The sequence below is a fragment of the Nanorana parkeri genome, unplaced genomic scaffold, assembly GCF_000935625.1.
Source record: "Nanorana parkeri isolate BGI_ZX_2015 unplaced genomic scaffold, ASM93562v1 scaffold1450, whole genome shotgun sequence".
Taxonomy (NCBI): Eukaryota; Metazoa; Chordata; class Amphibia; order Anura; family Dicroglossidae; genus Nanorana; species Nanorana parkeri.
In genome coordinates, this window is record NW_017307718.1 from 270,284 (window position 1) to 285,348 (window position 15,065).

The 15,065-nt window shown below is 39.8% G+C and overlaps 1 protein-coding gene across 1 annotated transcript in view; it reads left to right on the forward strand.

The window, feature by feature from the left end:
• Positions 1-15,065, forward strand: part of LOC108798327 (brain-specific angiogenesis inhibitor 1-associated protein 2-like) — a 126,289-nt gene that overhangs the window by 51,641 nt on the left and 59,583 nt on the right. Inside the window, exons 3-4 of the mRNA XM_018570067.1 lie at positions 7,355-7,441; positions 13,931-13,992. Of these exons, the coding sequence (XP_018425569.1) occupies positions 7,355-7,441; positions 13,931-13,992 (149 nt within the window). The remainder of the gene's footprint in view (positions 1-7,354; positions 7,442-13,930; positions 13,993-15,065) is intronic.

Sequence of the window (15,065 nt, forward strand, 5' to 3'; positions counted from 1 at the left end):
TGGCAAGTGACAATACCTGCCAAACGCAGCATGATGTAAAAATTTGCCATTGTGGCCACCATGTTAGCTTTTGGGTGAGTGGTAAAAATGCACAACAACCACCTATGTTTACTGCTCCTTAGCTGCCCGTGTGAATGAGACCTCAATTAGTAGAAATGCGAATTTAACCTTATAGCAAGTTTGTGCAGTAATACATAAATAGATATGGGTCACGGTTGTAGATGTTAGTGAGCAGCAGGCTGCATGTGTGCATATATGAATATGTAGTAAAAGTCACAATTTGGGGTTGGTAACTCCAGAGGTGACAATCAGATATGTATCTTTAATGTGAATCTCTTGGCTTATGATAATAGTTTGTCATAGTTCGACAAAGATACCGTAGTAGACAGTCATCACACATGTAGAGTAACAGGACAGCACAAGAATGTGAATGCTGTCAGAGGTTTCTGTTGTGCAATTGTCAGCTTCCTGTAAACCTGTTCAGATCTGTCTTTACTACCCCTTGGGGGAGATAGTAAAGCTGTTTCAGGTTTTGGTATGTTTTTGTAAGAACAAATAATGTAAAAAGTCTTTAAAAATGTATAGGTTGCCAATAGGAACCAGAAATATTCCTTATTTCAAAATGATGCTTGGAATTTGATGGGTTTCCTACAGCTAACACACAATTCTTTTTTTCATGCACCTTTTCAGGATTTACTCCTTTTTAAAAGACTTGATACAGCATGATTTCCAGCTCACAGAATAACGTGTGAAATATTTGTAGGCTTGTTTAACCCTTTTGCTGCCGCTGCCTTAACTATTGCAGCGGTGGCAGTAGTGGCATGTTAACGAACTCCCAACGGCTATAGCAGGCAAGAGTTAAAATTTCTTCAGTCAGCAGATATTTTTGCACAAAAGTGATCTGGGCAGCTGTAAAGCTTCCTGATCACTTCTATGCACTGCTAATGCCCCCCTTCCCTGCCATACCTCTCCACTATGTGTCATGTGCTTACTTGTCCCATCTGGGTGCCAAGATGATAACCAATCTGAAGAATGTTCGCTGACCTCTCCTGGATAGTATGTACTCAGAAGCATTAGCTCTGAGTACTTCCTGGTTAAGAGATGTCTAAACCAAGCCTGTGCTCAGTCTGCTTCAGCAATGTGCAGGGGTGACATTAGGCTTAAAATACACCTGACGTCTCCATAAAAACAACCTGTCACCTGCACTATGCAATCAGATAGGAGGCTGTCTGTGAAAGCATTATTAAAAGTAACGTCTAAAAGTAAAAAAAATGTACAATTTAAACTTTAAGAAAATAAATGAAAAAGAGCCCTGTCCCTGTGCATATATGAAAGGAAGGCTGGACACACGGGATAATTGTGCGTCATTCAAAGGACCCGAATCATAATTATGCTTGATGCATTGCTTTGAGATAAGTTTAATAAATTTATTTTGTCCTGTATTAAGAAGGGGATGTATTGCAGGGACAAGTCTATAATTGTGCCTCTATATAGATCGTTGATCTGTTCATATATTATATGAATAAATATATGTTTTATTTGACAGTTATGTGTTATTGGCATTCCTCTCATTATGACACCTTAAAAGCCCCACTAATTACTGTTTGTTTGATATAGGAAAGCAAAGACACATGTAGGGCTCACACACATATGTAAACAACGATTGGGCCACACATATTAGGTTTCCTGGTGCACGCTGGAGTGAGAGAGATCAGTCTAGGGCCATTTAAGGTTAACTCTGAATTAATATGCTACAAAGGCTTTTAAAGCATCATCTATGTACAATTTTGGGTATTGTAGTTTGTCTCCATTTCGAGGGTGCATTCAAGCTTGAGGCTTTGCATATTTGATATTTATTTATTTAATACAAACTCATCTTTTACATTTTACAAAAAAAATGGGGATTATATTATGTTTTTAGTGTATTTCTTTTTTACAGAACATATAGATTTTAGATATAAATATTTGCACACATATTCAACATAAAAAATTGCAAATACCAACAAAATCTCTTCTACAGGGTCTCTGCTTTTAGAAAATCTATAACCTTTTGACGGTTTCAATGATGCTTTAGGCAAAAAAATTGGCATTTACACATATGTAGATAATCTATGTGAATGTAAATAATCTTTTAAAGTGATATTAAACACTTTTTTTTTCTATTTCAACAGAGGAGATCCGCAGTTACTTAATACGTTTTTTTGTTTTTTTTTTAATACTGCACCATTTTATTTATTTTCTTCAGGTCATATATTGCAGCCATCCCTTCTTGTTTACAGGTGTCTCCTTTGCCTAGCAGGTTGCAAAGGAGACACCTATGCCTACTCGCTCCCAGCCAGGAACTGTGCCGAGCTGTGTGCGTCCACTAAATCACACAGCTCTCAACAAGCCACACCCCTTTTCCTGCCTCCTCACAGTAATTTAAAAGGCAGATACATATATAGAGATACATAGAAAGAGATACATACATAGAGCTTATTGCTGCCCTGTCCTCAGTGGCCTCGGGATCCCCCCTCTCAACCCGGAATTTTGAGGAAGCATCGCAGGCCATGTCAGAGCTGGCAGCAGTGAACATGGACCATAGATAAGTGTTGGGGGGGGGAGGAAAGATTGCGGGCTGTTTTTAAACAAATAGCCTTTAGCACTACTCTAAATATGTGTTGATATTGAAGTTAATAGCCTATAATTGTATACAGATATTTGCTAATTACATTACAAGCCGCACAGAGAATGACCTTCTTCCTGCATCTCCCCTTCTCCATGTCTATCAGTGAACTTAGACTGAATCCAGTTCACTCTCTATGAGAATAATCACAGCACTTCTGCAGCTGGTGACTGCAGTGCCTGATATACAGATTACCACTAGAGGAAGAATTTTCAAATTTGTAAAACAAATGCATTCATAGAAATATGGAGTTAGCCAGCTAGCAGGCAAAAAATAGGAGAAGAGAGTGGAGAGATGAGCTAATCAGTGAGCTGCTTCTCCTTTTACTGTCCAGTCACAGGCTGGGTGAGGGACAAGGCCTGTGCTATTGATTTACAGCAGATTTTGCAGCAGATGACCTAAACAGTTTCAGTCAGCTTGAGTAGCGGCCTGTAATTCCCCTCCATTACCAGGCCATTTTTCAGTTTGCTTTGTGATTTATTTGGTAATTACGCAGCCATGCAGCAGTGTACCAAATTAATTTTAGATACATTTTTTGGTAGATAAAGCTTTCTTTTAGTTGTATTTATTAACAGCTCTGTTTTATTTTTTACAATACAAAGGCAAAAAGACCGAAAACGTTGGAAAAAAAATTCCCTACTTTTTGTTATAAAACATATAAAATAAGAATGCCAGGACAGTGTAAAATCACCCCTCTTTGGAAAGCTAGGCCAAAGTGCTCATGGAATCTCTTGGCATCTTTTGAGTGTTCATTTGTAAAACAAAAATGGTGTACATATAAATAAAAATCAGTTTAAATATTTTTAAATAAAAAATTGGCCTCAATACCATTGTAGTTCACCTTTAACACTCTTGTGAAGATGTATTATAATATAGCTACCCTGTAAATGGTCCTAGAAAACCCTGATGCACAGCACCGTATTACTGTATGAATCATATCAGTTATCTTAGTTGGTTATCTGTGGAGAGAAAACAATTATGACTAGATATATGATACATGTACTCACATGAAGGTGTGGGTTACTGCCATGTGGCTTGCAGCTGATGAATAATGCTTTGATGTCTAATTCTGCAATCAGTCACTGGTGCTTTTTTAATTTTTTTTATTTTACTTGTTCCTATGTTACTTTTTTCTTGCTAAAATACAAAAAGAGCATATAAACTAACAATGATAGAGTGAAAGTTGATTATTGGCCTAGGTGAAACACAAACATTCACAGGGTTATTCACAAAAGAGCGAAGAGTTTGGAGAAGGCAGAAGAAGTGAACAATCTAGGACAACATAGCTGAACTGGAAAGTGAGCTGAATTGGAGAATTTCTCCAAATCAGCTATTTTGTCCTAGATTGTTCACTTCTCCTGCCTTCTCCAAACTCTTCACTCTTTAGTGAATAACCCTGGTATTATATAGTATCACCTTATAACAAATGCATATGTTTTATTTTCAAAAACCTAATCTAAATACCTATTTATTTCCCTTTTATCCACAGTCATGTGAGTCCATCTCATTTGAAGTTGAACATCCTGGGTTCAGTGAGAGGCTTGCAGTTACTAAATGGGCATTAAATAAATGTTAAGGTATCACTAAACCCAAAACAGAAATTTAATATGTTGCAGCTTACCAGTCCTTGATGAGGTGACTGCATTCGTTTTAATTTTTCAAATATTTTTCGCTTTTTTCAACTGGTAATCCTGATGATAACACATGTCTTGTCCCTAGGTGGCTACACTCCACTGTATCTATGGAAGAGAGTCATGGTTGTCACCTAGGCTGGACTTCAATCATGCCTCATCCCCGTTTCATGGCAAAATTAGTAGTGTACACATACAAAATAAGATGGTTTATTGCTTCAAGCCTAGCTCATATAAAGTGACCAGGACACTGCATTTCTGATAAGATCATCAGGTTTTTTTTTACTTGTTAAGAATGAAATTAATGTAGCTATCACATCCAAGTATTGGTAAGCAATATATTATTTTCTTGTTCTTAGGTTTAGTAATACTTTAAATACAGGGTGCATATATGAAACTGGTTTCACAGCACAGTATGTTTTCCAGAGACAGAGCACAGCAAAAGCTGTTTGTGGTCCCCTCTGAACCGCACAAGGTGGTGGTGGGGGTGGGGCGGTGTATGCCTGTAAATAGCTGCTAAGAATAGATAGATAAAAGTGTAAAAAATTAACATAAAACCCCCGGCTGGATGGAAAAGTAAATATCAATTATATTTATAAGCAGTATCTCATATTTACATGACAAAAAATGTAACTAATTAAAATTAAATTAAATTTATGTTTTAGTCTTGAACACAATAAAACAGAAAGAAAAAAGTTCCTTCCCCGTTAAAGCAGAACTATATGATACCTTATCTTTGGGAAGCAACCACAGTCTCATTAGAAAAGTATGTCCTCTGCCCGCATGCTGCAGGGAAGAACCTTTGCTCACTGTGTGGAAGCAGTGGTCTTTCTGCAGATATTTGACACACCCTTGTTGATTTAGAGCTAGAGCTCTCCAATCAGCAGGGAGCATGAACTATGCGGTTCTGCAGAGCTATAGGTCTCAGGGCTTGTTCAAGCCATAAACAGTGCTTTCCAGAGTGGTCAGCTACTGGAATGCACTATATCGCATCCTGGCTGGCTTCTTGCGTCCAGGGGCGAGAGTAAGTGTGGTGGTGACGTCAATGGCACCGCAGTCACGCCCCTCGCCCGCAGTGCAATCGCCAATGCACTGCCACGGTGCTTTGGGGATTGCACTGCGGGCCTCCCGCTCCTAAATGCAGGAAGCCAGCGGGAATGCAATACACACTCTACAAAACATGTCTGTACACTGTATTGCATTCCAGCTGGCTTCCTGCATTTAGGAGCGGGAGGCCCGCAGTGCAATCGCCAATGCACTGCCACAGTGCATTGGCTGACCGCTCTGGAACGCACTGTTTATGGTGTGAACAAGCCCTGACTCAGCAGGAGGTGTGTCAGAACTCCGCAGAGAGACCACTGCTTCCGCACAGAAAGCAAGGATCCTTCTCTATAGCATGCTGGCAGAGGACAGGCTTTTCTGCTTGTGCTGTGGCTACTTCTATAAATAGTCTGAGCACAGATGCACGTCAAATTAGATTAAATTTATTTTTTATTGTAGGAATTTTAAAAAGTGACCTGTACATTGGCATGAGAACCATGGCTAATACACATCCATGTTTTTGGTGAAGTTATTAGTGAACAAATAATATTAATTGCTATTTTAGGGCCTTGTTATAAATAAAGTCAGTGCTTCAGAGACAGAAATGCTGATTTGCTATTCTAAAGAAGGCTCAGAATCGTCACTGTAAGAAGGTGTTGTAGTTTTTTCATTCTATGCTTTACTACACTGGCATGCATAAGCCATCTACTTGTAGTCAGGTCAGCTACTTTTTTATTGCTGTAGTCCTGCTGTGCTAACACTGTGCCAACTATTGATTCCCTTGCCATAATGAAGCGTAAGGGTACACAAAAATGAAACATTGTCATTATTTATGGCATATCAATATGGTGCTTTGGATTACCATGGCACATTCTTGTTTGTCTTTTAGCATTAAAGTGACACTAAACTCAGAAGGTAAATCTTAAAAACGCATTCAAGTCCCTAACTATTAACCCAAATGAGTTTAGTGTCACTTTAAAGCTAGTGGTTTATAGAATACAAGTATGAGTGTGGTCTACAAAAAGGGGTTACAACATAACACTTGCCTAAATAGATGTTATTTCACTGCAGGGTTGGAAAGGGATCTCAAGACAGAATACAAATCACCAAGAAAATCACATAATATCAGCTCTTAATGTTTCTTATTCATTTTTGAGCACCCTGAATATGGCTGTAACATTAAACATGGTTAGAAAGGTACATTTAGTCTTTAACATATAACCAGATGTCTTTTGGACTTTCAAAACAGTTTGAAATATTAAGAATAAAAAATGGTGCTGAAAGAGTTTACCATGCACATCATGATTTCAAAGGTGAGATAGGTGTGATTTTGACCCAAGTGTTTATCTACTAAACATCATTTATGTATTCAAAAGAGTTTTCATAGACAAATATTTCAAGAAACGTATAATCTGAAAAAATATGGCCTTTTTAATGATCTTTCATTAGACGTTTTCCATCAGACAAAGGGACCAAAAAAATGTTGCCCCATGCCTTGTGTATTATCTCTCTGGTTGATACAATCCTACCAACACAGACAGTACTTCCTTTAGACGTTCTGAAACTTTTTTTGTAATTGAATACATGTAGCATATGGTATAGTTAAAAGTTTTTATTTGCTACATCTTGCAAATTTGTAAACATTGTGACCTGAAAAATAATTTTTTTTAAGCTGCTTCCTTATGGCTGTTTGTAGTTTGAAATTAAACTGCATCTTTGGTTATATTTTCATATAGTAGTCCAGCTTACATCTCCGGACTGCCTTATTAAGTCTTCTTGACAAGTTCTCCTTCAAACAGAAACATTAATGTCGACACACACCTTAAACCTAAGAGTGCCCCAGAAACACAGATAGTTCTTTTAGATACTGTGATAGTTTAGGTCAGTAGTTTTGACCCTTTAGAAAACCATTATTGGATGGTTAGAAAACCATCATATGCTTAGAGCAATGCCTGTGTAAAATGTAATTGAAATACAGTTGCCAAACTAATAAAGTTTAATGTTCTTTGTCTTGCAGGTGTTACAGTAGCAGCAAAGGGCTACTTTGATGCCCTTGTGAAACTTGGCGAACTTGCAAGCATCAGCCAAGGATCTAAAGAGCTTGGTAAGTTTTATGTATTTATTAATTCATTCCTATATCCAATTCCCTCCCCCCATTCTTGCACTTGGCTCCTTCATGCATTGAGTGTTTAGTGTCTAAGACCCTTCAAGATCAGGGATTCATGGCAAAGCTGATTAAACAGGAAGCTCTGCTTTCCTGCAGAGAGCCAGAAATTCCTGTTAACTCTATCCTTTCTCATACAATTGCTTAGATGTGAAATATGGTGTGGCTCCTTCAAAATGAATGTAAAATTAACTAATCCTCAGTTTCTGCTCTGTTCCTTCCTTGACATCGCTGCCAGCTCCCTGCTTTTCTGGAATTAAATTGCATTCCCTATCTTGCTGTCCTGGCAACGTGTTCAGTTCTTGCTAACACTGACAAAATGGATGTGTGAGGTGCGCAGCTAGTCAGTGCCTGGCTCTCCCATGGCCTCCCTCTTCATGCCAGGGTTACTTGTCTCCATTTACACCTTTTGTTGCCCAAGTGACCTTCAAAGTTATGCAAAACGATTCGCTTTAAGTCAATGGCTGTTACACATTCCGGGAAACTGCTTTCTATGTCAGGAAAGGCATGAACTCAATTCATAAGGGTTCAGATCCATTCATTTTATTGCCATTTCTAGGAGTAAAGGAAGTTATACTATACAGGCTCCTTAATGTAGTATGTGTCTATTTACTATTCTCCTAAGTCATTGGAATGCATATTTCTTGATGAATAGGAATTAATGGTAGCTGAGTAGCTTTGTATCTTAAAGGGGAAAAAAACAAATCTAAAGCTTTTTTGATAAACCTGGGACACTTTTCATTGTCTTGGTAATATGAGATTCTAGTTATTTGCACAATCCTTTTTCCATTTCTTACGGTGTAGTTTTTGTCATGTAATCTTGCCTCTGCCTTATAAGAGATTCCTAAACCTTAGATTGTCCCACAAAGAGATTTATACGTGTGCCACTCAACTAATATAGCAGAGAACTGGCGGACGGGTCTTTAATAATGGTACATGCAACTCACTTGCATTTGGGAAATAGTTATCTTCATCTGTTAACTTTGTTAATCTGCAACTTTACTGTTTTAGTTTTTTAAGGGACATTGAACCACTAGGAGTACAAGCTTTATTTGCATTACTTTTTTTAAAGTGAACCTGTGCTCAGACTATGAACAATAACAAAACAGTGCATGCATTTTAAGACAAGCCCTAATTCACCTCTGCAGCTGTGGGCATAGAGAGTTAATTTTCAAAGTTCACAACAGGGACATAGAGATCTCACATACTTTCTATTGCAGCAGAATCTTGGCAGCCTGCCAGCCTTGTATTGTAAACACACATCAGCTGTTTCTAACCTGTCAGAAACCGACTGAAACCCAGCGGGATCAGACGGGACACAGACCCCTGTAGCCAGTGCCCAGTTGTGAGGAGAGCTCCAAACCTTCTGCTGCGAGAGGTGCGTTGCAGTGCCATTCATTTCAATGGCACCCCAAAGGCGCCTCCCACCTGCAGTGCGATTGCTCGCACTGGAACATGTGGTGCCGCAATACAGTGCATGTCATTGCAGTGCGATTTCAAAATTGGCAAGTGGACTTCCTCAGTCATCAATGTATGGACTCAGTAGACCTTTGTCTCAGGTGGGGGACAGTGGACATGGACCTCCTGGCATCCGGGTTCAACAACAAAGTGAACAAGTTTGTCACCAGGCCTTCTAGCATCAGGCTTCAGTTTCCAAAATCTGTAAGTCTGCCGCCTTGCTCTCTGAATGCTTTTTCCAAGTTTTACAAGGGGAATATTCATGTCTCAGCAGATGCTAGCTCCAGCCACAAAGTTCTTCAGGCAGCCCTCTGAATTGCGAGCCCTTTCAGTTATAGTTTCTTGTTTAAATTTGTTTTTTATCAAACTAGCTGTGGTTTGCTTTCTTGCGTACCCCTCTGATGGACTGCTTTTGGACTTCCAATCTGTGGAAGAAATAACTCCCTTTATCTTTAACGTAAGATAAACAAAGCAGGATTTATGTCTTACCTGTAAAATCTATTTGCTGGAATACATAACAGGGCACAGGAACCTCCCCTCTGTTTTCTGTGATCCATTCTTGTACTCTTTGCTGTACGACCGGCTGGTAGTGGGAGGTGTCATACAGGTTTGTCCTGCACCTTTGATTTACCAGTGTCCAACCCCTTGAAGGTAGCTGCATAACCCATCTATTCCAGAATTAACTCTCTGTGTCCTACTACAAATAAACAAAACCCTTACTTACCACCATCAGAGCGACAGCTGACTTAGGAGCCCAGTCACTTAAAGGGGACGTGCTCCATCCCCTCCTGGTGGGCATACCACCTAAAGGAGGTCTTCAGGGACAGGGCTCCACCACAATGGACTATGACCCTGGACATGTAAGGCACCCTGTAGCAATTCACACACTTCAAAAGGTGCCAAGGAGAGTGTTTTAATCAGAATCCAATGCCCTAAGCATATTACAGGCAAACTGTACATCTTCCTTTCAGCGGGGTCCAGGCACAGTCTGCTAAGGCTATGCTGAGAAGAAAGCTGATCTGGATAGCTGCTGTTAGGTGCCTCAATTTTGTGAGCAGCTTTGGGAAACTTGCTAGAAAAGTCTTCAACAGGAAAATGAGAAAAAGGATGTACTTCCCAGAGCAGAGGGAAGGTGTGCATCATCTGAGGACACTAACACAAATCTCAGGCAGGCTGGGAATGGGACGGGTTATACAAGGCTGCCCTACAGCATACCCAACTGCTTATGAATTATAAACCCAACAAATTCCTGGTATCTCTAGTGTCTCAGCAATTGTTTTAGCTGAAATTTGTCGATCTGCCAAAATCATGTCATTAACATGATCAACAATTTCAGGAATTTACACTGTTGAAGGCCTCCAAGATCTTGCTTCAGTTTCAAAGTCCCACCGCTAAAAGTTAGTAAACCATTTCTTCACAGTTGAGTGTGATGGGCACTTGTCACTCAATGTTTGTATGATACACTTATGGATCTCCTTTAGAATTTTCTTCTGCAGAAAACACATACTTCATGTTGTCCCAGAATTCAACACTCGAAAAACCGGTATCAGTGCATCCATAGTGATTTCCTTCATTCTCACCTGGGGGAAAATGATGTCAGCCTTGCTTCAAAAGTTATCTAGGATATGTATGTCAGATATCCCAGGAGGCATTGGCTTCCACCCAGCGGCTAGAGGGGGAAAAGACCCAGTAGGACATTATAAGGGGGCCGGCTGCAAGAACCAGAAGGGACAGCTGACTCAAACAATTGTCAGAGAAGGTAGGGCTGCAGGACCTGACTTGAAGCAGTGGAATGGAGGACTACAGCAGGTCATCGCTGAATTCTCTGGGTGGGCAGATATGTTAATTGAGAATAACTTAATGAAACAGGTAAGTGGGGGTTAAAGGCAAATGGAGGAGTTGTAAAAATAGTCAACAAGGAACATGCTAGATTTACTTTGCACACAATTTTATGGCAGATACATATATATCAAATACATTTTTTCGGGGTAACATACACACTAAGCTCTCTATAACTCCACCTCACAACCACAATGTGTGCACCATACTGTGATTAATGCAGTCTGTCATCTATGCAGACACCAACCTCCATGACTGAGTATTCCAGCTATGCAGCTGCGTGATTAACAATGTGCTAGTTCTCTAGAACTAAAAGATAATCTGAGTCACGTTGCCCTTCAAGAATGTCATAATTAGGGTAAAAACAGTTGGAAACAATATTCATCTTGTAGCTTGTAAGGGTAAACTTTTTAAGTTGGTGCAAACCTAGCTACATAACCAAAAGAATTCTTGGCTAACATAAATACCTCAGTTTAACTCATATTCATAGTTATTAAGCTTTTTCTGAGTAGAGAAACATATAGTGTTTGTCCAGCCAAAACATTTAGTTTTAGTTTTTGATAGAATGGTGAATAATTAGAACCCTTGTCCAGTTTCTACTGCTATCTGCGCTCCGTGAGAGATTTCCCTCAATTTTCCCCCCAAAATCTGAGGTGCTTAGTTACTTAAAGGTCAGCCTTCAGCTCCAAGGCCACCCTCTCCCTCTTTCCACATCCCACTATTAGTCATTGCTTCCAATCAGCAGCCGTACTAGCAGTGGGGTGTGAAGAAATAGTGTCAAAGCTTGACTTTGTAGCTAAAATCAATATTTTTATAATTAAGTTCCCTTATTGTTAGGTCTCTGGGTGTTCTCTGGAAGTAAACTTCAGCAGAAAGCTACAAAGCTGGCTAGGGCGCTCCACTAGTCCCCCTCCCCCCTCCAGTGGTCTAAGGATCCTTGAGTCATCACATTAAATGCACTGTGTATTGGATGTGAGGATGCTGAGGCACATACCATTTGCTGCTTCCTCCAGCAAGTGACCAATACTGCCAAAATCAAGAGATCTTTTGTAAAACTACTTGTTAGCCTTAAATGCTCTCATAATTTAAAGGTAGTAAATAATATAGAATTTGTTAAATTTAGGAGTCAGCAGGCAATTTGAAACAAAACCTTGCTTGAGAGAAATGCATAACATAGTTACATAGTATTTGAGGTTGAATAAAGACACATGTCCATCAAGTCCAACCTATTGTGTGTGTGTGTGTGTGTAAAGATCCCCGAGTCATCTCGTTTTTAGGAGTACTTGTACCCCTGTATATTACCGTTTCTCAGGAAATCGTCCAAAAGTTTCTTGAACGATTCCACACTATTAGCTGAAATCACTGCTTGTGGCAACGAGTTCCAGACCCTAACCGCGCATAATGGTAGCTAACCATAACAGTAAGCTACCATTGCTAATGTTGCCTAATAACATGCTTTGGCGTCAATACAGTTCTGTAAGACACACTTGTGATCCCATATCCATGACATAAATGCTTCATGGTACCTTTACATCAGTAGATAGACAGTACATGTTGATTCATAACTGTAGCCTTATAGGCACCCTGCAGACGATGTACACTGCACATTACTGAACTCTCCAAATGACTGCGTGGGTACGCTCTATTACTTCTGTTAGAAGTTCAATTGCCAACCTATCTCTCTGTTCTAATATTGCTGTCTTGTCTGACTTTTACCTGGCCTGATTTCAGCTTTGTCTCTGTTCTTACATCTGCTCTTATTTGGTATCTCGCTCTGGTAGATTGTTCTAATCTGACCTGCCCCCTCCCCCCTTTTCCGTCCTGAGCAACATCTCATAGTCTGTTTTAGTACTGCTGTTTTGTTGGTCTCCAACAACACGACCACTTCAGGGTTTGGTTTCTGGGGATGCTTACCATGCAAGTTCCAGCAATCGGAGGCGCTGGTGAAGATTGGGTGGTTTCAGAGATGGTGTCCGTGGTAAAAACATTTTACTATCTATTTGATGGTCCTGAGAATTGGTCTCTGCATGGATTCCTTGCCCAGGTTAAGAAACTTTGCAGGTTTCTTTAGATTTCCAAGGCAGGTTTGAAAATGATTGGTGGCTGTCAGTTTAATACATCAGGCTTTCTATATGTGGAAGACAGGAAGGATCCGGCAGTTGGTATGTTGGGAAAAAGCCCTTGTGTATTTTATACAGGAAGGCAAAAGAGGCTCCCAGATCAGCAGGTTACTGACAAAAAGAAAGTGGGGTGAACTGGTGCACAACTATATAAACTGCTGAAGCCCTAAGCATGTAGGCTTTGTTTTTGTAAGTGGAGGGGTATCCTTCACCTAATTATAATGGCTCAGAAAGTTAGGTGCTTGCTGTAAAGTTCTTGGTGCTCTGGCTGTGTGATAAGTAATATTTGTCCAGTTTTAGTGACCAGGACGTATTTGTCCATAACCTCCATCAGATCTCCTAATCAGTGGGCAGCTGCTCGGCCATGGACGACTACTGCGCTCTGTGTGCTTCAGCATGCGCTGACCCAGCTGTGTCATTTTATGTGGCCTACAACTTCATGGCTGAGTTGCTGTTGTTCCCAGTTGCTTCCACTTTGTTATAATACCACTAACAGTTGACCGCGGAATATTTCGTAGCAAGAAATTTTACGGATGGACTTATTGCACAGGTGGCAACCTATCACAGTACCACACTTGAATTCACTGAGCTCCTGAGAGCGACCCATTCTTTCATAAATGTTTGTAGAAGCGGTCTTCATGCCTAGGTGCTTGCTTTTATGCACCTGTGGCCACGGAGGTGATTCAAAACACCTGAATCCAATGATTTGGAGGGGCCTCCCAATACTTTTGGCAATATTATTCCTATGGTAAGTGATCTTGTTTAGAGAACAGCAAAGAGCAATTGGTAGAGGTCAGTATTCTATCGCAACTAACCAAAAATAATTTTTATTCAAATCAAGAAAGCCTAAGAAGTATGTAATAGCCAAGAGCAAACTTCAAAAATACATTTTGTATTATAATTATGCGTGTGGCCCCTCGGAACTAAGGTCATCTGTCTGTTGCTTGTGCTGTTTGGCTCAGTTTGTGATTTATGTGGCGTTTATTATTTTTTATGTGATTTATTTCTACAGGTGATACATTATTCCAAATGGCTGAAGTCCATCGACAAATCCAAGTGCAGCTGGAAGAAGTCGTGAGTATTTAATCTCAGTTAAAGAGAAACCCCAACATACATATTACACTGCTGCTTCTGTCACTTCTTTTAACAAACCTTCCATATGCTCTGCTATTGTAGGGCTGCAATTACCATATGCAACTTGCAGAGTAAATAAATGCCTTTGACATATCTTAAACATTAGATGGTCAAAGATTATAGCAAATATGAACACTTTGGAGACAAAGCAATCAAATAGCTGTGAAGATAAAGAGACAGCTGTTGGGTAGGCCATATTCTTAGGAAACTGACAAAAAAGTATACTCTTAGGAAACTGGTATGATCCTCAGAGAAACAAAGGAAGGCATTCTATCATGTGGAAACATATAAAGGGGAAAGCCACAAATAGATCAGAAGTTGCAAAACCAACAAACAAATTATAGTGAGCACTTACCTAAGCTCTATAGTCCATTTAGGAATAATAATAGAAGAACAACGTGTTGCTCACTATCTAAGGGAAGCTGGGTGAGAAGGAAAGCATGAACAATTTATTTTGTTAACAGAGTTGTGGGTTCCTGGGGTTGTAGCATCCTGCCTTCCTCTCTGCAGGCTTATAATGCACCTAGCAGCATTTGATGTGCTACCTTGTTGCCATGCATTTTGACGTGTCTTGCACTGCTGTTTTGAAGGATCCATTGTGTTGCAAACTGCTACAGGCTAGTGTGGGTCCCAGAGCAGGATGGAGTTATTAAATGCATTCTTAGTCTGCAGGGCCAAGTTTGCTGTTTAGATCACAAAATGGGTTGAAGAGGATTACAAATCCTGTGAAAGTACAATGTGAACAAACCCTGATTGACTTATAGTCTTGTGGTAATATGGAACAGATAGCATATCTAAAATACAGGCAAATATATAAAATGAAAATTAAGGAGTACGGGACCAGGCAGTGCTGCCTGAATCACATGATAGGCTAAACAGAATTACAAATGCTTTTACAGGTAAAACAGTTCATATGCTAGAGTTTAGTTTTTTAGTTTCTATAGCAGTAACAACACAATGTAGTTATGGGGTGTTGGTTATGTATTTAGATGAAGCGCTGAGGTCTTGAGGCA